The following is a 22,989-nucleotide window of genomic DNA, read 5'->3' on the forward strand; positions in this document are numbered from 1 at the left end:
CCACGGCCACTCAGAGTCTCCCCCTCCCTCCCAGGCTCTCAAACCTGGGAGGGAGGGGGAGACTCCGAATGGCCGCGGCGCAGGCGCCGCTTCTCCCGCTCCCTCCCTCCTAGGCTTGAGAGCCTGGGGGGAGGAGGCAGGGCTGGGGATTTGGGGAAGGGGTGGAGTTGAGGCAGGGGTGGGGTAATTAAAGAACGGGGGCGACGGCCAAAATTGTTTTTGCTTTGGGCGGCAAAAATCCTAGAGCCGGCCCTGGCTACCACCTTCCTTTGGGCTTAAGTGCAAGAGCATTTTTTCCCTTCTGGGATCGAAGAATTAAGGAATCAGAACCATACCACTCCACTGGGTGTTTTAAGAGGAGCTTCTCATTGGTTTCAGATATTTCTGTTTAAGGATGAATGGCACAACAAAGCCCCTAAGAAATGTACCTCTGCAGAAGGCCTGTTAGATCACATACGCACGCTCTAAGGACCCATGCATAGCTGGTCCCTATTTTAAAGCTATTTGCACACCATTCAAGGTAGTTTTAAATATCTCAAGCAATGGGGCTCTCACCGTGGGTGGATTGAGGGAGAACGGAGCATGGGGCATCGTTTTCATCCCCCACTGTGGAATGAAGAATTAAGAAAAGGCCATGAGCGTTAGGAAAAATCAGGCTACGACGGCCCCCTCTTTCCCTCCCCTCTCCCCCGTCTCTGTGAAAGTTATTTTACATGCTGAGGTCAGAGTCCCTTGAGTTGACAACTGGCTGTTCCTACCAGGCCTACCTAACACAAGCGCATCTTGTGCTGGAGATTAGAGAAGAAGCTTGAAATCTACTCAGTGGCCTGTCTGAAGAACAATAAAAGCAAACTTGATATCTGTGCTTTCTCCTGGGTGCTCAGTTTAGTAACCCCCCCCCCCCCCCCCTCCACTCAACCTGTCATGTATATAGATGGGAAACAAACTGAGAGCCTAAACCTGTTAATGTCAGCGGTATTACTCCTGATTTACACCAGTGTAAGACGAGAATCTGGCCCATCGTGTCAAAACATGTCTCTCTCTTTTACGTGCATTGGAAAAGTGTCAAAGGGGATTTTTTTTTGCTCGTGTTTTAAACATACGTGTACGTGTCTCTTTGCTGAGTCCTTCCTTCTCCCCAAGGTGCTGTTATTTGCATGACTGCTGCTATAAGAGGCTCAGGCATCATGGATGTTATGCCAAATTTACAACGTACAGCTACTTCTACCTGAGTGGAAGGATATACTGCGGTGAGTTGGCTCCTGGACAGAAAGATGGTGATTCGGTTTTGTTTCTTCCCCTAAATCAGCAAATTGTTTTGCTACTTGGCTTTTAAAATCTGTATCCCAAGCCCAGTCTACTAGAGCTTTTGTTCTTATACGTAAGGAACAGGACAAGAGAACCACAGTCACTGGCTGGCTGAACCTCGGGATGCAGGCCCCAAATCAAGCAAACACTTAAACACGTGCTTATGTGCTGTCCTGAATAGTGATTTTTTTCCCCCTGACCATAGGCTGCACTGATTACAAGGAGATGTCTTCTTGCTCAGAGCCTTTGCTCTCAGCTAGGAGTTCTCAAAACCAGTGGGCAGGGTTGGGAGTGAAAGCCCAACCAGCCCCCGAGCTCAGAATCCCAACAACATGCGTCTCAATCCACTAAACCGGTGGTCTCCAAACCTTTTTGATCGCGCACCCCTATCAGTGAAAAAATTTTGAGCACGCACCCCCCGCCGCGCCGCAGAGCTGGTTCTACCATTTTTGCTGCCCCAAGCGCAAAAAAAAAAAAGGTCGCTTGGACTCCCGCCCGAACTGCCAAAGCAAAAAAAAAAGCCATCCGAACTGCTCCAGCAGCGCTCCTCCTGCCACGCACCCCCAAGGATCCTCTTGCACACCCCCTGGGTTGCGTGCACCCCACTTTGGAGACCACTGCCCTAAACTAGGAAGCTGGATGCTGGGCTTAGGGCTACTCCCGAGGGACTTGTCTAACTGGGAAATTCCATTGCGTTAGAGCGCACCCCTGTGGGATCAAGGTAATTGACACGATGTTAAACCCGACAGTCCCTGTCTACGGTGAGTACTATGCCATGTTTAACGCTGCATCCGTTACCCTCCTGCCACAAGTTATAACATGATGGACTTTCACATTGTAGACCAGCTCCTAGGTGTCAGCATGTGCTCTCTTGGGGTAGGACTACACTGCGATCACAGGGTGAGATTGTAGCTCATGTAGACATACCTGAGCTAGCAGTTATCTAGCTAGCTCCAGTAGTGATAACAGTGAAGTCACAGCAATGTGCGCTTCCGTGCAAGCTGCCCTGCAAGTAATTAGGGTTCTTGGGTTGGCCCATGCTGAAGTGACACTACCATGGTTTCACTTCAGGATCCCAACTAGCTAGATTAAAGCTAGTTTGAGTATGTCACATCCTGGGATTACAGTGTAGACATACTCTTATGTGGCCCCATCACCGTCTCAGCAGCCAGCGTTGCCAGCCTCTCCTTCTCCCCAAGGCCCTCCTCTCAAACACGCATCCTGTTACTGTTTGTCGGCAGGCTTCGAGAGCTGGTGCCAATGGGCGAGCTGCCAGTGTGACAGTGCCTTTGTGCTCTGCTTGAAGAAACACCTCAGCAGCTACGACGGGAATTATCTCTTCTATCCAGATAAGCACTGTGAGAATGAGACACCCAGGTGTTAAAAAGTTGCACATCTTCTTTGCTTGCCATATCAACATACTCTATATTTGCACAAGGTAAAAGCAACAAAGTGATTATAATGTCTGTTTATTAACATAAAATTTTGCAGGGACTGCTTAATGTATTTTCATAATGTTTTTGCTTGGATCATTTTATAACTTTGATCCCATTTATATGTAGCAACATTTTTTGCTGTATTTTTTTTTTAAATTGAAATAAAAAAACAAGCAATCACATGTCTGAACTGGGATTGGTGAATGGAATGATTTCGTTACTGCTTTTGACAGGCTAGAAATCTCAAGAACTGCTTGTGAATAGCCAACATGATCCACCTTAAACCATGTCATGAATTAGGGATTTAATGAGCCTGATTCTGCTCTGGTTAAACATGTTATAAATCAGGAGTAACTTCCTGGCAGTCCGTGGAGATACACTGTGCCAAATTGTCCTCTGTTACACCAGGGCAAATCTGGAGTAAATGAGATGAAGTACTTTGCATTTACACACGTGTAAATGGTAGGAGAATTTATCCCACTGCAGTAAAAACAGTAAAATCAGGTCCCTTAGTTGGTTGCTCTCTTATTTACATGCATGTTCCCCTTTTGCAATGCTGGACAGTGTCATCCTCGTTGACACTTCCAATCTCAGCTGCTCTGATACCATGTGGTTTCATGCCTAGTGTGACGGGGTTGGGACTCACCCCCTGGCACCTCCTACTGGTTGTCTCGGGAATTAGCTCTGTCCAGTGGAGCGCCCCCTCCTGGTGGTGTCCCGTCCGTTGTCTCGCCCTCGGTTGGCGTGTGGACCCACGTGGCTCTCCGGCTTGCGGCGTCCTCTTCCGGAGGACTACCCTCCAGCAGTGCCCCTTAGTCCATCCACACCCCCTTCCAGGGAGGGGGTAACAGGAGTCTTTGCACTGGCCTCAGTGGCCTGCTACAACCCCCAAATCTAGCCCCCCTTAGGTCAGGGAGCAGGTTGCAGCCTGACTCGGCCACTGCTCCACAGCCCGGTGCAGCACAAGGGGGAAAGGGGGGGGGAGACCCAGGCCCACCCGCTACTCCGGGTCCCGACCCAGGGACCCTCTAACGGCAGCCTCTTGGCCCTCCTTCTCTCCCCTTGCCTTCAGCCTTCCCTGGGTCACTTCCCCTCTTACCCCATTGCACCCTCTAGGCCCTTCTACTCAGGGCTGACAATCTGGCAGGTATCAGGCTGAAGCTCCACTCTGCTTCCCTGAGGCTGCGCTGCGCTGGTCTCCTGCTCAGGAGACAGACCCTCCTCCCCCAAGGTCTGGGACAGACTGACTGCTTGCTCCCTGAGCAGACTTTTTATAGTGCTTAGCCTGGCCCTGATTGGCTCCCAATAAGCCCTTCTCTTATTGGCTGCCGGGCTGCACAGGTGCACTGGACTGCTGCAGCCCCCTCTAGCATGAGGGTGGGGCAGACACCCCACCACACCTAGTTTCAATACAATTCACAAACTTTTCCAGAGAGGCATATGTACCCCACCATGCAGTTTTGTATTAGCCAGGTCTTGAAAGATTTAGAGTATTTGGGTTAGGCGAGGTTGGAGGGGGGTGGAGAGGTTGCTTAGTATTAAAAAGCATGTGAGCTGGAAGAGTAGCATAACAACTTCCCTGAGGAGTGACTGGGTTTTCTGCCAGATCATTGGAAAAGAGGGGAATTCTCTCCCTAGTGCATAACTGTCCAGCCATCCAGAGTATTATGAAATTCAGCTGTGTGTGGTAACAGGCTTCCTGGGGAGCAGGAGATCAGGATAGAAAAGGTAAGTGGGTGACCAACGCAAGCCAGAAGCTACTCCAGCTGTGGAGATGTTCCCAAGCCCAGTGCAGGTGAGAATTACTGATCATCTTCACCGGCCTTAATCTTGCAATATTTTATCCAGCTCAACAGTTCTCAAACTTTAGCAACCTGAGGACCCCCGTTTTGATTTAAAAATTTTCAGGGACCCCCAAGCCCCTCACTCAGCCCCAGTCCCCACCCCCACTCTACCCCTTCCCCCAAGGCCCCACTCCTGCCCCACCTCTTTCTGCCCCCGCTCCACTCATTATGAAACCAGCAGGATTATTTGAAGATACTCCTGATTTCAATCAGGGAGTTGTGTTGACAACACCTGTGAAGTATGGCTTTGATGAACTCCGGCTAGAAAAGCAGCTTCTGTTTGCTCAGTGCTTCACCGGAGAATATGTGAAAGAAGAGATTCCCTTCTGAGAGATGTGATTTAACCAGAGCAGTGAAATGATACTGCTGGGAAGAGCTAAGGTGAGCTATTTAACACAGCATCATATAGAGATGGTCTGGAACTAAAAGACCCTCATGAAATACGGCACAGGATGTGGAGAGATGCTTTGTTAAGACCAGAGAACGTCAAATGGATGTTACTGAACGGCAATAAAGCTGTTGGCCAGGAAACTTCAACCTGAGAAGGAACTTGGGGTTGTGCAAAGTTAATCAAAGAGGTTACAAGACCACAGAGCCATGTATGGCAAAACAAGGGGAGTTCGGGGCAGCTGTACATCAGTTGACATTTTGAAAGCAGAACTTAGACTTTAGTGTAAGAGTCTTGAGACATCCGTCAGCGCTGGTACTAAAACCACAGTAACCATGTGCAATTACAACTGTGACATTGCCAGTGCAAGGCCCTGTTTTCTCTGGTTGGAAGGTGCAAAGGCAGCACCACCTCTACACTGATTGGTCCCATTTTCAAAATACCAATGTTGACCAATCAAATTACAGTCCAGAGAGTATGTCCAAACATGGACCCCTCCGCTCCCCATCAGAATGGAATAAATAAGCCTAATCATCAGTCTGCTTCCCCATAGCTAACAACTCTTGGAGAAGTACACTGGATCCGTAGGCTGGCTGCCGAGGACTCTCTGTACAGGTAACAAACTAAGACTTATCATAGATAAACGGCAGAGTTAATAGTATTTTTAAGACAGCAGTGTTAGTAGAACAAGCCTTACAATACTACTGGCTGAGGTCCACTGGCCTGCAGTGTGAAGGAGGTCAGACTAGATTATCATAGCGCTCCCTTCTTGTGTTAAAATCTGTGAATACTACCTCACATTAAAACAGGCCACCAATGACCTGGAGAGTTCACCCACAGTGCCTCCATTTGACAAGTAACAAGGACTTTTACACGTACGTTTCTTTTCAGTCAAGTGGCCATTTGCCATATTCTAGGTTAAATGTGTGAGTTACAAAGTTTGTAAATAGCTTAGTTATATGGTGCCATGCAGGGGCGCTGGGACAATTTGTAGTGGGGGGGCTGAGAGCCATTGAACCAAACTGTAAACCCTGCATATGATGGAAACCACTTCAAGCCACGGGGTGCGGCTGCACCCCCAGCACCCCTCATTCCAGCACCTCTGGCATGTCTTGATCCTGTTGAACTCAAGGAAAGTTTTGCCATTGATTTCAATGGGGCGAGAATCTGGGCCTTGGCCCATTATGTGTAGTTGTGTCACTAGCAAGCTTCATCCTAGATTTATTGTGATTTGATCTTTTTGTTATATTTTAATTCCCTGAGCCAAATCTTCAAATGGTGTCGATCAGCATTGCTCCATTGACGTCAATGGAGTTGCACTGATCTACACCAGCTAAGGCTATGGCCCCCTGTATTAGATTCATTCATTTGAACTCTATAAAGGGCATGTGACCTCTATCATATGATCATTATATTTTACTCCCAGTGAGTACTGATTTCACTGCAAATTCATGAGAAACTCAGTATGGGTAACTGGCTAATTACAGTTGCTTAGTCCTTGGGTATTTTATACTTATCTATGTTTTCAAAGGGCCTCCATCCCTGTTAACAAGGGGTCTCGCACCCAGCAGTGGAACCATTGATAAAATCTGTGTAATCCTTCTGCCAGGGCCGGGTTCAATATCTAGGGGTTCCTCTTCAAAAATACAACACAGAACCGGCTCGAGCCCCCACCCAGTAACCTGGGAAAATTGCACACCACCCCTGGATGCCTCTGAGTGGCAATCCGTTCCCACTCGCAAGCACAGAGTCTGAGTGTAGAAAAGAAATTTTTAATGAAAGGAGGGAAGTCACCCGACATTAATTAGGGAAAATGCCACAAGCAGGATTCATAATCCTAAAACTGTGAGCAGGATGCCCACCCCAGAGTGCATGGGGTAGAGTCTTCTGCCTCATGTTCTTGAGTTCTACAACCAAAAGTTCCTTTTCTGTGCCTCCCTCTGGTCCATCACCACACCCCACTCACAGAGGTTGTCCTTGGTCACTGAGGATCCAGGGTTCAGAGGTGCAGCTGTGTGAGTTCATCTCCCACCTGGGGAAGAACGCACCTTGTTTACTCCGCCATCTGAGCACCTGCTCTGGTTGGCCAGCCCGCCAGCCATGGTTCCTCTCCACTGGTTGCCCCGCCAGCTGCTTGTTCCGCTCCCGCCGGTCCACAGCTCGCCGCTCCCGCCGTCTGACTGTCAGTTACCTTCTGCTGCCACCTACCTTTCTGCTGGTCAGTCTCTTACTGATTGTCAGCTCTTAGTGATTTTCAGCTTTTAACTGGCTGGGCAGAAATGCTGTCCCACCACAGGTGATGTCAGCTCTCATTTAAGTACTTAAAATAACAAAGTGCTATCTTTGAACAACAGTGGGGAGAAACAGGTTAAGCCAGACTGGGGACCCTTAGGGAGCATCCACACCTCCTGGCTGAGACATCTGTCCCCTCCCCTTTTACTTTCGCAGGGGTCTGGCATTGGAGCCCCTGGCTTAACGAGGTCCTTTCAGCCAAGGGTGACCCCCTTATTTGGGACAGGTCCAGCACAGTTCTGCTCCCCTTTATTCATACAATAAAGACAACAACACTGATAACAGCATTTCACTCCCCCTGCATTCAGTACTAAAGTGATTTGTAACCCAACACCAGCCACAGTTGATCACTTTGAGCAACACCGCTCTCCTGCTGGATATCTAAGCAGAGTAGGTGTGTTCTTGCAAATACAGTTTGCTCCTGATGTCTCTCCCGCTCCCAGTTAGCTGTCAGGGGAGAGTTCATTCAGACCCTGCTTACACCTGCTTCTCTTTCTCTTGTTAACTGCAAGTCCCTTACTCCAGTAAAAGGCCCATTCAGCTCAGTGGGAGTTTGCCTGACAAAGCGTTCCAGCATTGGGCCATATGCCTCACAAAGCACTCCATTGGGCTGTACGGAGTACTCTGTTTTCTAAAGCCTGCTAGAAAACCCCTTGAATAGACGATCAGGGTGGATTTGTTTTTTTTCTTCCAGGTCCTGACTAGAGGAAGATGAGGCTTCTCTTGGCATTGGCTGTGCTGTTTTCCTGCAGTAAGTGCAGTAATTTGGCAAACCCTCTAATGTGCTAATTATCCTGGGCCTGATTCTGATCTCGTTGACATTGGAGTAGATGCTGTATACAGGTCCGGCTCTGGCTATTTTGCCGCCCCAGGCAAAAAAGCCTCCGGCCGCCCCGCCCCGCCATCCCCGGCAGCCAGAGGGCTGGGGGGAGGGCACCGAGTCCTGGTCAGGCCTCCGCTCTCCCCGGCGGCAAGTCCCGGTCGGGGCTCCGCTCTCCCTAACATCCAGAGCGCTGGGGGGAAGGCGGCGAGCCCGCCATGGCCCCGCTCTCCCCGGCGGCCGGAGCCGGAGCACCACGCCGTCCCCCTCCAGGTGCCGCCCCAAGAACAAGCTTGGTGGGCTGGTGCCTGGAACTGGCCCTGGCTGTATAACTCCATTGAGTCAGTGCAGTTGTCCCGGTATGGAACTAGTGTGAGAGTAGAACCTGCGGGTCAGATTCTGTGGTGCCCTGTGCTGCTGGTGCAGCCAGCTTGGTGAGGATTGCCACACAATTAGAGACTCCTCCGGCGTCATAGAGCTAGTGTTGCAGATCCAGTGACATATCCCTGCCAGGTGCTCGCATAGGGGGCATAGCCCAGGGAGGGGGCATGCTTCCAGCCTCCATTACAGACCCTTGTTAGAACAGCCTGGGGGACCATCCTTGTTTGCAGCCAGCCTAGGACTGGGTGGGGTATGAAGGTGTCTACATCTTCTGTTGCATGCACACACCCCCTCCAGCTCCATGCTACGCTCTCCTCCGCTGCTGTTTAGGGTTGGGGTGTGGTGTTTTGGGGATCCCCCACACCAGTAAGAGGTTCTGTCACCACCTGCCTTGTAACTTGGGTGCCTGAATGCCTTGCATGTCCCACGCAGACTTCTTTGCTTCCCTGCAGAAAAATTACTTTCTGAGGGGGAAGCAAAGGGAAGCCACAAGAGCGGTCATGCAACCCTCCCCAGCAGTGTATTTTGGGTGCCCCTTGCAGCCGGCAGAGAGGTATATCACTGTGGGGTAGGGGGAGGGACTGGGGAAGACCTGGCTGGTGGCTCCTACCTTGCGCCGGGATCAGCTGCTAGACCCGGCTGAACTGGGGAAGACGGTACTTCCTCTTCCCCTGTAAGGCATCCGGGCTGTGTCAGACTCACCCCCAGATTTCTCTCCTGACTGTAGGAAGCTCTGCAACCCCCCTCCCTCCCCTGCACTTCCTGCACCTATCACTCCTCAGCTGCAGGGGGAGGGATCACTGTACAGGGAGCTGCTCCCCTATCCGCCCAGCCCCCGTGCATCCAAACCCCTTCATACCCAGACCTTCCCACCAAGCCTGACCCCCACCCACACCCAGAACCCCCCAAAGACCCCCACTCCCCCTGCACTTGGACCACCCCAACAAGCCACCCGAATCCCCACCCTACCGAGCCCCAATCATCTGCACCTGGATCCCCATCCCACTGAGCCCCATTCCCCCAGACCCACCTTACGAGCTCGATCCCCCCACGTCCAGACCCCCCCTTGCTGAGCCCCAAATACCTTCATCTGGACCCCCCTGCAGAGTCCCATTACTGTTGCACCTAGAACCCCCCAACAAGCCCCTGTGCATCCAGATCCCCCACGGAGTCGCCTGCACCCAGATTGCCCCACACAGAGCCCTCTCAACCCACACCCAGATCCCCCCACACCGAGTCCCTCTGCACTTGGATCCTGCCTTGCCGAGCCTGCCTGCCCACACCTGGTGCACCTGGCACAGAGGGCAGGGCCCTGGGGTGTTTCTGGGGCAGGTCCGGTCCTTGCGCTGTGTCAGGGTTGGGTGCTGAGTCCATGTCCCGGGGCGGGGAGCTGCGCAGTGATCACCTCTGTGCACCCAGTGCCCTGTGCTCTCCACTGCCATGCTGGAGCCTCCACATTTATTTGACAAATAAAATTTTGCAGAATTTTAAAATATTGTGCGCAGAATTATTAATTTTTTGGTGCAGAATGCCCTCAAGAGTAATTACAAGCTTTCATAAAAGACCGTACTTGATGCATTTCTATACACAATAAGGTATACCACCAGTTGATTCAATTGCTTGTTCTTTGAGGGCCTTGTTCTCCCCTTGAGGTGTCTGGACCCTGATTGTCACATGGGGGTAACCCGTTTCTTACCATGACACCGGCTCTGTAGCCAACATGTCACTGCCAGGACTGCTTGGGAGCACAGGGTCATTCCCACCCAGAGTCAATGACTGTGATAGGAATGAGCCCCAATACAAATATCTCTGGGGAAATGTCAACACAAAAGGTTAAACCTTCTAATGCCCACACTGGGCCAGATTCATCCTTCGTGTAATTCCATTGACTGGTATCTCACCACACGGAAATTCAATGCTATTTCCTATAGGAAATGTCGCCTTCCCTAATGCGTAAGGTGGCCTGTGACAGGTATGACAAAATCCTGGACAGACTTCACTGAATGAAGTTTAAGTATCTTAGGAGCTCACTGTGTAAAAAACGAACTGTTCGTGTACTGTTAGGGGAGTGTATGTAACTTCTTTCAAGGGGAAGACAGGACTCAGGCAAACAATGGGAACTGTTAGCTTCAAAGGACTGTTTGAAACAATGGACAAAGACAAGAATGAACTTTTAAGTATGTTTCCCAGGAAATTTCTAGGAGGAGGGTGATGCAACAACTCGAGGTATACGAAAACTCAGCCTTTTGAAGCTTTGCAAGAGGGGACTTTTTTGGCTACTGGTCACTGGCTACATGAGGGTAGATCAAAGACCCCAAAAACGGTATAAAGAAGTAACTCATTGACACAGGAGTGGGTCAGTTCGGAGCTGAGGCTATGATGAACCGGTGACCACCAGGGAAAAAAACTTGTGTGGGGTTCAAAGGATTAATTGCCAGCCAGAGCCTTTGGGATGCAGGGTGGGAGGGTGATCTCCGGTAAGCTGATCAGCATGCGTGTAGGTTCTTTTATTGTTTTTTAATATGTTTTCTCTGTAATGATTTGTACCTTAAGGACTAAATGTGATTGCTTAGAAAGCTCGGTGTGATAACTTACAACTGTGGGCAATTACAGTGTTCCTAGTCTCTGATGAGAAAGCAAAGGACTGGTGCTGGCCGTTTGGCTGTCTGCCTTGCTGTGGGATAGCGCCGTCTAAGCCGCCTGGAAATACCTTAGTCAGGATGGAGAGAGACACGTCTCTGCCCAAGAGACTGCGTGCCCTTGCTGGACCACAGAGGGGGAATACAGGCGCAGAGGCCCTGAACTGTGATGTAACCCTCTGCTGTTATTTTGCAGGTGAATTTGTGGTGCATGGAAGTCTCTTGGAGTTTCGCAAGATGATCAAACAAGCAACTGGGAAAAGTGCTCTACCGAATTATACCTTCTATGGATGCCACTGCGGTGTGGGAGGCAAAGGAATGCCTAAGGATGCAACTGATTGGTACAGTAGTTACTGATTACAGCAGTATTCTAAAAACGCGGGCACCACTGGTGAATTACGGTTCTATAATCCTTGCTCTAGATGTCAAATAACTTGAGCTTGGTGAGTGTCAGCTGCATCCCAATAGGTAGGGCCTTACCAAATTCACGGCTGTGAAAAACACGTCCTGGACCATGAAATCTGGTCTTGTGGGCTTTTACCCTGCCCTATACAGATTTCACAGGGGAGACCAGCACTTTTCAGATTGGGGGTCCTGACCCAAAAGTGGGTTGCAGGGCAGTCACAAGGTTATTTTAGGGGGGTTGTGGTAAATAATGGGGATATACCTATCTCATAGAACTGAAAGGTCATGGAGTCCAGCCCTCTGCTTTCACTAGCAGGACCAAGTACTGATTTTGCCTCAGATCCCTAAGTGGCCCCCTCAAGGATTGAACTCACAACCCTGGGTTTAGCAGGCCAATGCTCAAACCACTGAGCTATCCCTGTGAAGGCAGAGGTGCTGCCAGCAGCAGCGCAGAAGTAAGGGTGGCAATGCCATACCATGCCGCCCTTCTGTGCTGCTGGTAGCAGTGGCTCTGCCTTCACAGCTGGTCTCCCAGCAGCCGCCGCTCTCCAGCTGCCCAGCTCTGAAGGCAGCACCGCCACCAGCAGCAGCACAGAGTAAGGGTAGCAATACCACAACTCTCCCGACAATAACCTTGTGACACCCCCCCCCCCAACTCCTTTTTGGGTCAGGATTCCTACAATTACAACACCGTGACATTTCAGATTCAAGTAGCTGAAATCATGAAATTTACAATTTTTAAAATCCTATGACTGTGAAATTGACCAAAATGGACCGTGAATTTGGAGGGCCCTATCCATAGGCTTTGCAGAGTGAAACACGGGTACAGGAAACAGAAAGCAATAGCAGAAGGAGAAAGGGGAAAAGGTTTAAGCCGGAGAGAAAAGATGGGATCGAATTCATCCTTATTGTAACTCCACTGAAGTCAATTGAGTTACTTTACGGATGCATGTAGCCTGATACGTGCTCACATGAGTTTGGAAAGAAGTCTGAGGTCCAGATCCCCAGTTGAGATAAATGAAAATAATTCCTTGGAGCTACACTGATCTATAGGAGCTGCGGGGCCAGGCTCTGAGAAAGGAAGAACTGCAAAGGGACACAACGTCTGTTCCAGATGCCAGGAGATGCAGAAGAGAAGGCTCTCACACCAAGACCAGACAGAATGTGTGGAAAAAACAGAAAGAAGGCCAGTTGAGGGAGCAAAGAAAGTACAGTAATAAGAAAAGCAAAGAACGCTGATATCAGAAAGAGCAAGTCCATGGAAGGTTTAGATTGAGAGGAGAATAAAATCCATTGACGTCAGTGAGACTATTTGTATGAGGACGTTTTGCTAACTGCTTAATTCTTCTTAGCCGTGAAGCTGCAGGTTCTGCTTGTTTTATGTAACTTAGAAACCGATGGAGGGGAGGGGTGCTTGGGGAGCGGGTTGTTTTGTTTTACACAGCATAGAATGTGGAATCGGCTTCAACCCGATTCTCCCTACAGGTGTTGCCTGCATCACGACTGCTGTTACTCACAGTTGATGGCTCAAAAATGTCATGTCAAAACTGAGAGATACCATTACACTTACAGGAGAGGAGTCATAACGTGCGGTGAGTAGCCAGGCCCATAGAAAGATAGGCACTTCCTTTGTCTCTGCTCCCAGATCAGCTCATGGCTTTGCTGTGCCACTTCCTTAAAATCTGTGGGGTCAGAACCTCAGCTGGAGAGCCTTGACCCTAGGCCAACTTCCCCCAGCTGGGCATCCGACACACAGTCCGACTCCAGACAGCCAAGGGTAAATAAGTTTGAGTAGCAGCCGTGTTAGTCTGTATCCGCAAAAAGAACAGGGGTACTTGTGGCACCTTAGAGACTAACACATTTATTTGAGCATAAGCTTTCGTGGGCTACAGCCTACTTCTTCGGATGCATAGAATGGAACATATAATAATATATATATATATATATACAGAGAACATGAAAAGGTGGGAGTTGCCCTACCAACTCTAAGAGGCTAATTAATTAAGATGAGCTATTATCAGCAGGAGAAAAAAAAAACTTTTGTAGTAATAATGACAAGAAGGTGACAAAAACAGACTCCAAAGAGAAACTGCTCAACTTGAATTAATATGCAAACTAGATACCATCAATTTAGGCTTGAATAGAGACTGGGAATGACTGAGCCATTACACACATTGAATCTATTTCCCCATGTTAAGTATCCTCACACCTTCTTGTCATTATCACTACAAACGTTTTTTTTTCTCCTGCTGATAATTGCTCATCTTAATTAATTAGCCTCTTAGAGTTGGTAGGGCAACTCCCACCTTTTCATGTTCTCTGTATGTGTGTGTATATATATCTGCTTACTCTATGTTCTATTCTATGCATCCAATGAAGTGGGCTGTAGCCCACGAACGCTTATGCTCAAATAAATGTGTTAGTCTCTAAGTAGCCACAAGTCCTCCTGTTCTTTTTAAAGGTAAATAAGAGGACAATAAAATGGAAGTGATAGAAGTCATCTATACTGGGATTTCAGACCAGCAGAGAGAAAGAGAGAGAGACACATTCATCTTGATGGTGTATGTAACCCCCTTTATCTGCATTCTGCAAACATCTGCCCGTGCTGAAGTGTTGTGCACACAGTTGTCTGCCGAAAAGGAAAGTGCCACAATTACTCATGTGAGCATGCACGGGTGCCAGGCTTTTGCACAAACATTCACAATGGAAGTGTTCACAAGCCATCTTGAGAGCTTTCTGTAGCTTTGGGACTCTCCCAGTCAGGGAGCAAAAACAACACCAGGTGATTTTGATGGCCAGTGAGAATGGAGAATTAGGAACAGTGACGACAGGCACCAAAAGTTACACCAAATAGTTCGGTAGTAGCAGCCCCTGGGTTGGAATATGTTTTGAAGGAACAACTCGTCAGCTACTCTGGAACCATGAACCTCTAAAGCAGAAATGGTGCTTGTGGAGGAAAGGGGGTGGGGTGGAGATGGGATTTTCAAAAGCACTCAGCGTTGGCCTACAACTCTGCCTTCACTGAAGCCAATGGGAGCTTTGCCATTGGTCTGGATGGGAGCAGAATTAGCCCCATGCTAAACACTTTGGGAAATAATGAATCAGTGGCTGCCTGCAAATAATTCACCCAGCTCTGATGCTCCTGGAGTTGGCGCCCCACTCCCTAAGCAATGTGCTTCTTCCCAGGTCCAGACAGCTGGTGTAAAAGGAGCATCTGCAAGTGTGACAAGACCTCTGCGTTGTGCATGAAGCGCAACTTACAGAGCTACAACAAGAAGTATCGCTTCTACTCCAACATAAAGTGCACAGGGAGAAAGCCAAAGTGTTAAGCAAAGGCTCCTTGCAATGCTCATTAAGCCATCCCCTATTCTCATGCATTCAGCATTTCCACACTGTTAAGCAATCAGGTGCTTGACCTGGGACTGGGAATTGCTTCCTATCCAGTGGTTCTTGGCTGCTCTCTCCCTAGGCTACTGTCAGGCAGAATCCAAGGAACTGCTCTTAAATAAGAGACCTGATCTGCCTTAACTGCATCACGATATACAGGATCGGAAGAGAAATTATTTCGAGGGAGAAAGCAACACGTCACGTTTTTGATTAAAAAATACTAGGGAGGACTGGCACGTGTCCTCTGCCATGGTTAAGTTATGATGGGAGCCAGGGGGAGTCTCTCCAGTCTCTTCAATAGTCTTTGGATTGGGCCTACGTGCATAAATGAACATAGAGAAATGTCAATGTCCTTTGCTCTTGCTTCAGTGCAGATTCGCTTTCTGCTGCTTCTGAATAAAACGGAAGAGTATAACCATGTTCTTCTCTGCGTTGTGACTCAGAGGCATTTGACCGAACCAAACTAGTCACCCTTTGGCGTGAGTGAGAAAGCTGGAAGCAGCTACCCCTCTAGTGTCATTGCCAGTTAAAATATCTGTGAGGCCCCGACGGTTCTGAGCCACAACGTTTAGATCTTGATTCAAATTTCACTCCCAAAATTCGTGATCCGGGGGTTTGGTTCAGTCCACTTTAGGTAATAGGGTTCACTGTAGAGTTCTGATTCAGATCCCACATCTGGGGTGGATCCGATCTAGGTCTTTGGTCTAGGCCCATTTCTAACACTTCTCTTTGTTTAGGGTGAAAAAAATCCCACCCATCCACAGCTTCTGGCTAAGGCCCAGAACCTGCAAGTCAATATGCACCGAGCTCCATGCTGCCCGCTGGGCTTAGCTTAGCTACGTCTCTGGGCCCAGCACCGTAGTATCTGAGCTCCTCATCATCTTTCATGGATTCATCCTCACGATACCCCTTGTGAGCTTAAAGCCACTATCCCTATTTTACAGATGAGAAACAGACACAGAGAGCCTAAGGCCCCAATCCACACAGGTATTTGGGTGCCTAACCCCCCTAGGCATCCGAGCACCTATCTTCCATCTAAGCCATTCATACATGGAAAACAGGCATTCCTCCACCTAAGTTGCATGCAGGGCCCAATCCAATAGGCATGTTCAGAGGCCACCTACCAGCGTGAGGCCCACTCAAAATCTGGTTGCAGAAGGAGGTGGTGGTGTCTGTCTCCAGTGGTTAATGCACTTACCTGGGATGGGGCAGACCCAGGTTCAATTTCTCTCCCTCTCCGCCAGCAGGGGAGAGAGGATTTGAACAGGGATCTCCCTTTTCACCAGAGAGCTCTCAAACCACAGGTGCCTGATTACTCTGGGCCCTGGGGGTGCTCAACCCCCCACCCCGCCTCCCAAGCCCCCACCCCCATCCTGTCTCTTCCCACCTAGTTCCCCCACTCCCTCAAGCACACCCCATCCCTGCTTCTCCCTCTCCCCACCAGCACCTCCTGCACGCCGCAGAGCAGCTAATCGTGGTGGGTGGGAGGTGCTGGGAGGGAGGGGGAGGAATTGATCAGCAGGGCCCGCCAGTGCATCGGAGGCACTGGTAGGGAGGGGGGCGCTGGCTGCCGGTGGGTGCTAAGCACCCACTAATTTTTTCCCCTGGTGCACCCATGGAGTCGGTGCCTATGGCTCTAACCACTGAGCTGTCTCTGGCCTGATGATGACTTAAGTATTATACACAGCGGAATGGTCATTGGGCCAAAAAAAGAAGAGTGTGAGAATGAGGCTGTAGTCCAGGGGCTAGGATGCCCAGCTGCTCCAATCGCTCTTCCATTATTTCTCCATAGTGGAGCAGCTCCAACAAGAGAGGGGGAGGGAGCCCCACACCAGAATATCCCCTGGCTCAGTGGTAGAGCACTCTGATGACAGGTGGGAGACCCGTGTCAGAGAGGGAGGAACTGAACCTAGGTCTCTCACATCCCCAGTGAGTGCTCTAACCATCAGGCTAAGGTGGGCACCACCACCACCTCCTCCTCCAGCTGTTTTATGTGGAGCGAGGCAGGCTCCTAACTCATTCCCGCAAGAAGCAGCTTTGGCACCTACCTGCCTGACTCCAGGAGCCAGGTTGCCGTTCGTGGATCGCTAGCAGAGATAGGCCCCCTCCTCGCAGCTTGGACTGAGGCTGCTCCTGCCAAGAGAGGGGCAGGGCTTTGGACACGTCCCTGTCATCCGCACCTCTCCTTGGCGTGCTGGCTTTCACTGATCCCATTCTGAGGTGCCTATTTCTCCCTGCTCGTTGTCTAGGACCCTGGGCACCTCACTCAGGCTTGGTGGCTCCTGTGAGTTTCTAGGCACTGCAATGCTGCCGTCCCTTTGTGGAGCTGGTGAGGTGCCCAATGTCATATAAGAACTCTGGGATGGAACAGGGCACTAAACCCAGGTGTCCCAGCCTGACTGGCCCCTTTAAGAGGGAGTGGAGGTCCAGCGCGCCTGCTGCCCACCTGGGCTTAAGGGAAGGTACCTGGGTCTTATAAAGAGGACAACAGCAGCAGGGGCAGGAAGGCAACCCACTGACCTCTCTTAGCCCAAGGGGGTCAGGGTGCTGGTAGAGGTTGCAGTGAGCAGTCCAAAAGGCACCACCCTCTTTTTACCCTTTAACCATCACAAGAGAAGTCCTGGGCACTCTGTCATGTCACCTTAACCAGGTTCTCTTCCTTGGAGGCCCTTCCTCCATAGTTTCCATGTTCAGCATGCCTGGTGGAGACAAGAGAAGTGCTCCCCCTCTCGGTGCAATAAAAGTGCGAACACTTGGACCTAGTCTAGTTTTGCCTTCAAACCCAAGCATTGTTCACAAGCACTGAAGCAAAGAGCCCAGTGGGACAAAAAGGGTAGGAGTGACTGGGTTCTCCACCTGGCAACATATCCTCAGTAGGGTGACACATGCTTATGCCCTTATTATCATTGAATTATTGAAAGCCACCAGCGTGCTCTGCAGTGCACAGACGTAAAGGCGGACGTCATCTCTCTTTCATGGAGCTTATGTTCTATACTAGACAATGCGGCTCACGCACCCAGTGCATAAGTGCAGGGCTAAAGGTTAAGCAGTGTTTTGCTGTTGTTTTTAAATGATAGCTGCTCAATAGCTGATGCAGAAACATCTGGATCCGATCCAAACAGCTCAAATCATCTACAACCTCCACTCCTCCGGGAACCTTCAGCCAGACAGTTCTGCCCAGTCCATGAACCCAGATCCAGCGCTCACTGCCATCAATGGGATTTTAGCAGGTGAATTTAATGGCACTAGGAATTGTCCCGAAGTGCATTAAAAGTAGATTATTTCCATCCAGTTACTACAACAACCCCTTCGCCTCAGTTTCAAGCATTGTTGAGACTCGCTGGAACAGAGCAAACTGTGGAACTCAATATGAAGGCGCTGCTAATCCCTCGCAGCTCACCTGGAGTGTGATGGAGGTAAATCGGGACTCAAGGGAGAGGGGACAGGTGATTGTTCCAGAGCTTGCAGATGTTGGCACCTACATACTGACTTGAACTACTGTGACTGTCTCAATTCCTCTGACCACAGGTTGTCTGCATGCACTTACTGTCTGTGCACCTGGGCTGCCTATTGTCAATTAAGATAGGAATCTCCACCCCGGTCTGTGGGCTCCGTTGGTGTGGGCCCCTTTAGTTCCTGCATTCAGCGGAACAAATCAGCGGTTGTAATAGCTGTGGGAACGGACGATGAAAACACTCTCCGAATTTGGGCATGAAAAGGTTGACAATAACTCCATGTCAAGGTGCAGCCTCTCGTATGATTCGTTAGTTTGGGATTACTGTAACACCTAGGAGCCCTAGTCACGGATCAAGGCTCAGCTCCTTAAGGGTATTTCGACATCTACCTCCCACTGAAATCAATGAGCGTCAGGAACCTAAATACCTCTGAGGCGCTAGGCCCAGGACCGTCCTGCGCTAGGTGCTGTACAAACTGATTTGGAATAACTGTAGTGGGGAGGGTATTTTTGCTTCGCATCTTGGCCTATGGTTGTATTACCACCTCCATTTATCTGTGGTTAAACATAAACCTGCAGTCCTCACGCAGACCAAACTTCCATTGGGTAGCCATAGAATCATAGAACTGGAAGGGACCTCGAGAGGTCATTTAGTCCAGTCCCCTGCACTCATGGCAGGACTCAGTATTATCTAGACCATCCCTGACAGATGTTTGTCCAATCTGCTCTTAAAAATCCCCAATGATGGAGATTCCACAACCTCCCTAGGCAATTTATTCCAGTGCTTCACCCCCCTGACAGTTAGGAAGTTTTTCCTAATGTCCAACCTAAACCTCCCTTGCTGCAATTTAAGCCCATTGCTTCTTGTCCTATCCTCAGAGGTTAAGAAGAACAATTTTTCTCCCTCCTCTTTGTAACAACCTTTTATGTACTTGAAAACTGTTATCATGTCCTTTCTCAATCTTCTCTTCTCCGGACTAAACAAACCCAATTGTTTCAATCTTCCCTCATAGCTCATGTTTTCTAGACCTTTAATCATTTTTGTTGCTCTTCTCTGGACTTTCTCCAATTTGTCCCCATCTTTCCTGAAATGTGGCGCCCAGAACTGGACACAATACTCCAGTTGAGGCCTAATCAGCACAGAGCAGAGTGGAAGAATTTCTTTTCATGTCTTGCTTACAACACTCCTGCTAATACATCCCAGAACGACGTTTGCCTTTTTTGCAACAGCATTACTGACTCATATTTAGCTTGAGACCCACTATGACCCTGTAGAAGGGTTCGTCCCTCTCCGGGGCGGCGGGGAACCAGACCGCCTCGCTACGTCTGTTGGGTTACCTCGGGGAAACTAGCCTGGCCGCGTGGTTTCACGCCGCGGCAACGGTAGAGACCCACAAACAGCTCTATTCCGCAGACCCAGGCCCTAGTTCAGGGCAGGGCAGTCGAGTCTCTTTGGCTCAGGCCCTTAGGCAAGGGCTGAGCAAACAGGTTCAACAGCAAACCCCAGGCTCCTGGCTCTGAGCAGCCGGGGAGAGGGGGAGACAGCCACACGTGAGGTGGGTGGCAGGCGGGACGCAGGCCCACCCACTCCACTGCCTCCCAGCCCGGGGCCCTAGCCGCGGCCGAAGACCCACTGCTGTCAGTGGGGATCCTGACCGCAACACACTGACATTGGCTTTGGCGGTGCTGCAGCCAGACTCGGGTCTGCTGCTCCTGGGCTACTTCCGACCTCCCCTCTAGAGGTACCTGGGTCCGGACGGCATCCTCCATGGGGTCACACACCATGGGCTCCTTGGGGTAGCTGGCAAGCGGTAGGCCTGGCAGTTCCTCGGGGTAATGGGCAAGCAGTAAGCTTGGTAGTTTCTCTGGATAGCTTGCCACAGGCAGGCTTAACAGCTTCCCCGGGGTCTGGTCGGCATCAGTCCTCGGCTGGTCTCGCCAGTCCTCGGGTCGGTCGCAGATTGCAGGAGTCTCCCCACCGGGAGCTAGGCCACAGGCGTCTGGCTTCTCCGGCAGCTGGGCCTCTAGTGAGCTCTGGGGTTGGGCTTTTATACTTCCTGTCCTGCGCCCTGACCTCTGCGGAGCGCGCACAAGCTCCACTGGCTCTGCCCACTTTGGCGTCCGGAGAGGTTTGTCCCTCTCCGGGGCAGCGGGGAACCAGACCACCTTGCTACAGACCCCTAGATCCCTTTCCGCAGTGCTCCTTCCTAGGCAGTCATTTCCCATTTTGTATGTGTGCAACTGATTGTTCCTTCCTGAGTGGAGTACTTTGCATTTGTCCTTTTTGGATTTCATCCCATTTACTTCAGACCATCTCTCCAGTTTGTCCAGATCATTTTGAATTTTAATCCTATCCTCCAAAGCACTTGCAACCCCTTCAAGTTTGGTATCATCCGCAAACTTTATAAGTCAACTCTCTAAGCCATTATCTAAATCATTGATGAAGATATTGAACAGAACCGGACCCAGAACCGATCCCTGCGGGACCCCACTCATTATGCCCTTCCAGCATGACTGTGAACCACTGGGAACGATTTTCCAACCAGTTATGCCCCCATCTTGTAGTAGCCCCATCCAGGTTGTATTTCCCTAGTTTGTTTATCATAAAGTAATTCGAGACAATATCAAAAGCCTTACTAAAGTCAAGATATACCACATCTGCCACTTCCCCTCATTCACAAGGTTTGTTATCCTGTCAAAGAAAGCTATCAGGTTGGTTTGACATGATTTGTTCTTGACAAATCCATGCTGACTGTTATTTATCACCTTATTATCTTCTAGATGTTTGCAAATTGATTGCTTAATTATTTGCTCCATTATCTTTCCAGGGACAGAAGTTAAGCTGACTGGTCTGTAATTCCCCAGGTTGTCCTTATTTCCCTTTTTACAGATGGGCACTATATTTGCCCTTTTCCAGTCTTCTAGAATGTCTCCCGTCTTCCATGACTTTCAAAGGTAATTGCTAATGGCTCCGATATTTCTTCAGTCAGCTCCTTGAGTATTCTATGATGCATTTAATCAGGCCCTGGTGATTTGAAGACATCTAACTTGTCAAAGTAATTTTTGACTTGTTCTTTCCCTATTTTAGACTCCATCCTACCTCATTTTCACTGGCATTCACTATGTTACACGTCCAATCGCCATCAACCTTCTTGGTGAAAACCGAAACAAAGAAGTCATTAAGCACCTCTGCCATTTCCACATTTTCTGTTGTTGTCTTTCCCACCTCACTGAGTAATGGGCCTACTCTGTCCTTGGTCTTTCTCTTGCTTCTAATGTATTTGTAGAATGTTTTCTTGTTTCCTTTTATGTCCCTAGATGGTTTGATCTCGTTTTGTGCCTTGGCTTTTCTAATTTTGTCCCTACATACTTCTGTTATTTGTTTATATTCATCCTTTGTAGATTGACCGAGTTTCCACTTTTTGTAGGACTCTTTTTTGAGTTTTAGATCATTGAAGATCTCCTGGTTAAGCCAGGCTGGTCTCTTGCCATAGTTCCAATCTTTCCTATGCAGTGGGATAGTTTGCTCTTGTGCCCTTAATAATGTCTCTTTAAAAAACAGCCAACTCGCTTCTATTGTTCTTCCCCTTAGACTTGCTTCCCATGGGATTTTACCGACCAACTCCCTGAGCTGGTGATTCTGGCCCTCTTCATTTATTGTTCCCTGGGACAGTCCAGCACGGTCTCACTCTTGAAGACATGGGGTGAAATCTTGGCCCCATTGACGTCAATGGCAAAACTCCTGGTCATTTCAGTGGGGCCTTGATCATTCTTCATTGTTCTGAAGGGAAAAAAAATAGTTTCTTGCCAAATTGACATCAGAATGCGGAGACTCTGCCAAAGGGGTGTGACACGCCAGCCTGCGAGTTCATAGCACAGTAGAAGTATTCAGAAAGGAGCAGTGTGAAATCGCCAGAAGAGACCGGAGTCTCTACTGGGGGTCTTCAGCATGATCGCTCCTCCCTGCTTAAATACAATGGAAGAGTCCTTCAGACCCAGAGAAAAGAGGGAACCAGGCAACGCCTTCTATTACAGACTTGGCCACTCATCTGGATCATCCTGAATTATGGACCTTGGAGAGCAAGATCCACCTGGCGGGGGTAGCAGTGGGAGGGACAGAGTGGAGAATATAAGAGAAACCACTCCAGCAGGTGTTACTCCAGCTGCCAAGGGTTTCCCAAGCCCAGAGGAGGTGAGTGCTTTACAAAAGAGAATGCCCTCTAGTAGGCCTTGCTACAGGGACTTAATTTACCTGGGAAGTGGTTGGGTATTATGATGATTGGTGCTATAGATATTATTTACTGATCTTTTTCTTGCATTATGGGATCAAGCAGCGGATGCCCATTCTGACAAGTTTGAGCTTCTGCTTGTGTGTCATTGTGGGTTATTCCTTCTCACTGGTAACCATACAGGAGAACAGACAACCAGTTCTCTGTACTTGGGACAGACTTCCTACCCTTCGCTGCAGCTGAGATTGGCTTTGGGACCCCAGGGTTCACTAAAGCATGTCTACACTGCAGCTGGGGGCGGTAATTTCCAGCTCAGGTAGACACACCTGTGCTAGCTAGATCACTAAAAATAGTAGCGGGCAGTGAAACGGGCTAGGTGCCCAAACTACGTACCTAGGGTCTCAGA

At 49.5% G+C, this 22,989-nt stretch overlaps 1 protein-coding gene across 1 annotated transcript; it reads left to right on the forward strand.

Moving 5' to 3' along the window:
- The first annotated feature begins 4,351 nt into the window (after positions 1-4,351).
- LOC117868036 (phospholipase A2 homolog sphenotoxin basic subunit B-like) lies at positions 4,352-15,271 on the forward strand. Its single transcript, XM_034753622.1, has 6 exons — positions 4,352-4,472; positions 5,530-5,591; positions 7,963-8,019; positions 11,305-11,449; positions 12,999-13,105; positions 14,700-15,271. The coding sequence occupies exons 3-6, from the start codon at positions 7,980-7,982 to the stop codon at positions 14,840-14,842; spliced, it is 435 nt and encodes a 144-aa protein (XP_034609513.1). The 5' UTR covers positions 4,352-4,472; positions 5,530-5,591; positions 7,963-7,979; the 3' UTR covers positions 14,843-15,271.
- The last annotated feature ends 7,718 nt before the right edge of the window (positions 15,272-22,989 follow it).

The sequence above is a fragment of the Trachemys scripta genome, chromosome 19 (genome assembly GCF_013100865.1).
Source record: "Trachemys scripta elegans isolate TJP31775 chromosome 19, CAS_Tse_1.0, whole genome shotgun sequence".
Lineage (NCBI taxonomy): Eukaryota > Metazoa > Chordata > Testudines > Emydidae > Trachemys > Trachemys scripta.

What these genes read in the sequence shown, in the direction of transcription:
- LOC117868036 (XM_034753622.1), top strand. Translation starts at nt 7,980, where the DNA reads ATGAGGCTTCTCTTGGCATTGGCTGTGCTGTTTTCCTGCA. An exon ending in GGCTGTGCTGTTTTCCTGCA is followed by an intron (nt 8,020 to 11,304) that starts GTAAGTGCAGTA and finishes GTTATTTTGCAG; the next exon opens with GTGAATTTGTGGTGCATGGA. An exon ending in GAGAGGAGTCATAACGTGCG is followed by an intron (nt 13,106 to 14,699) that starts GTGAGTAGCCAG and finishes GCTTCTTCCCAG; the next exon opens with GTCCAGACAGCTGGTGTAAA.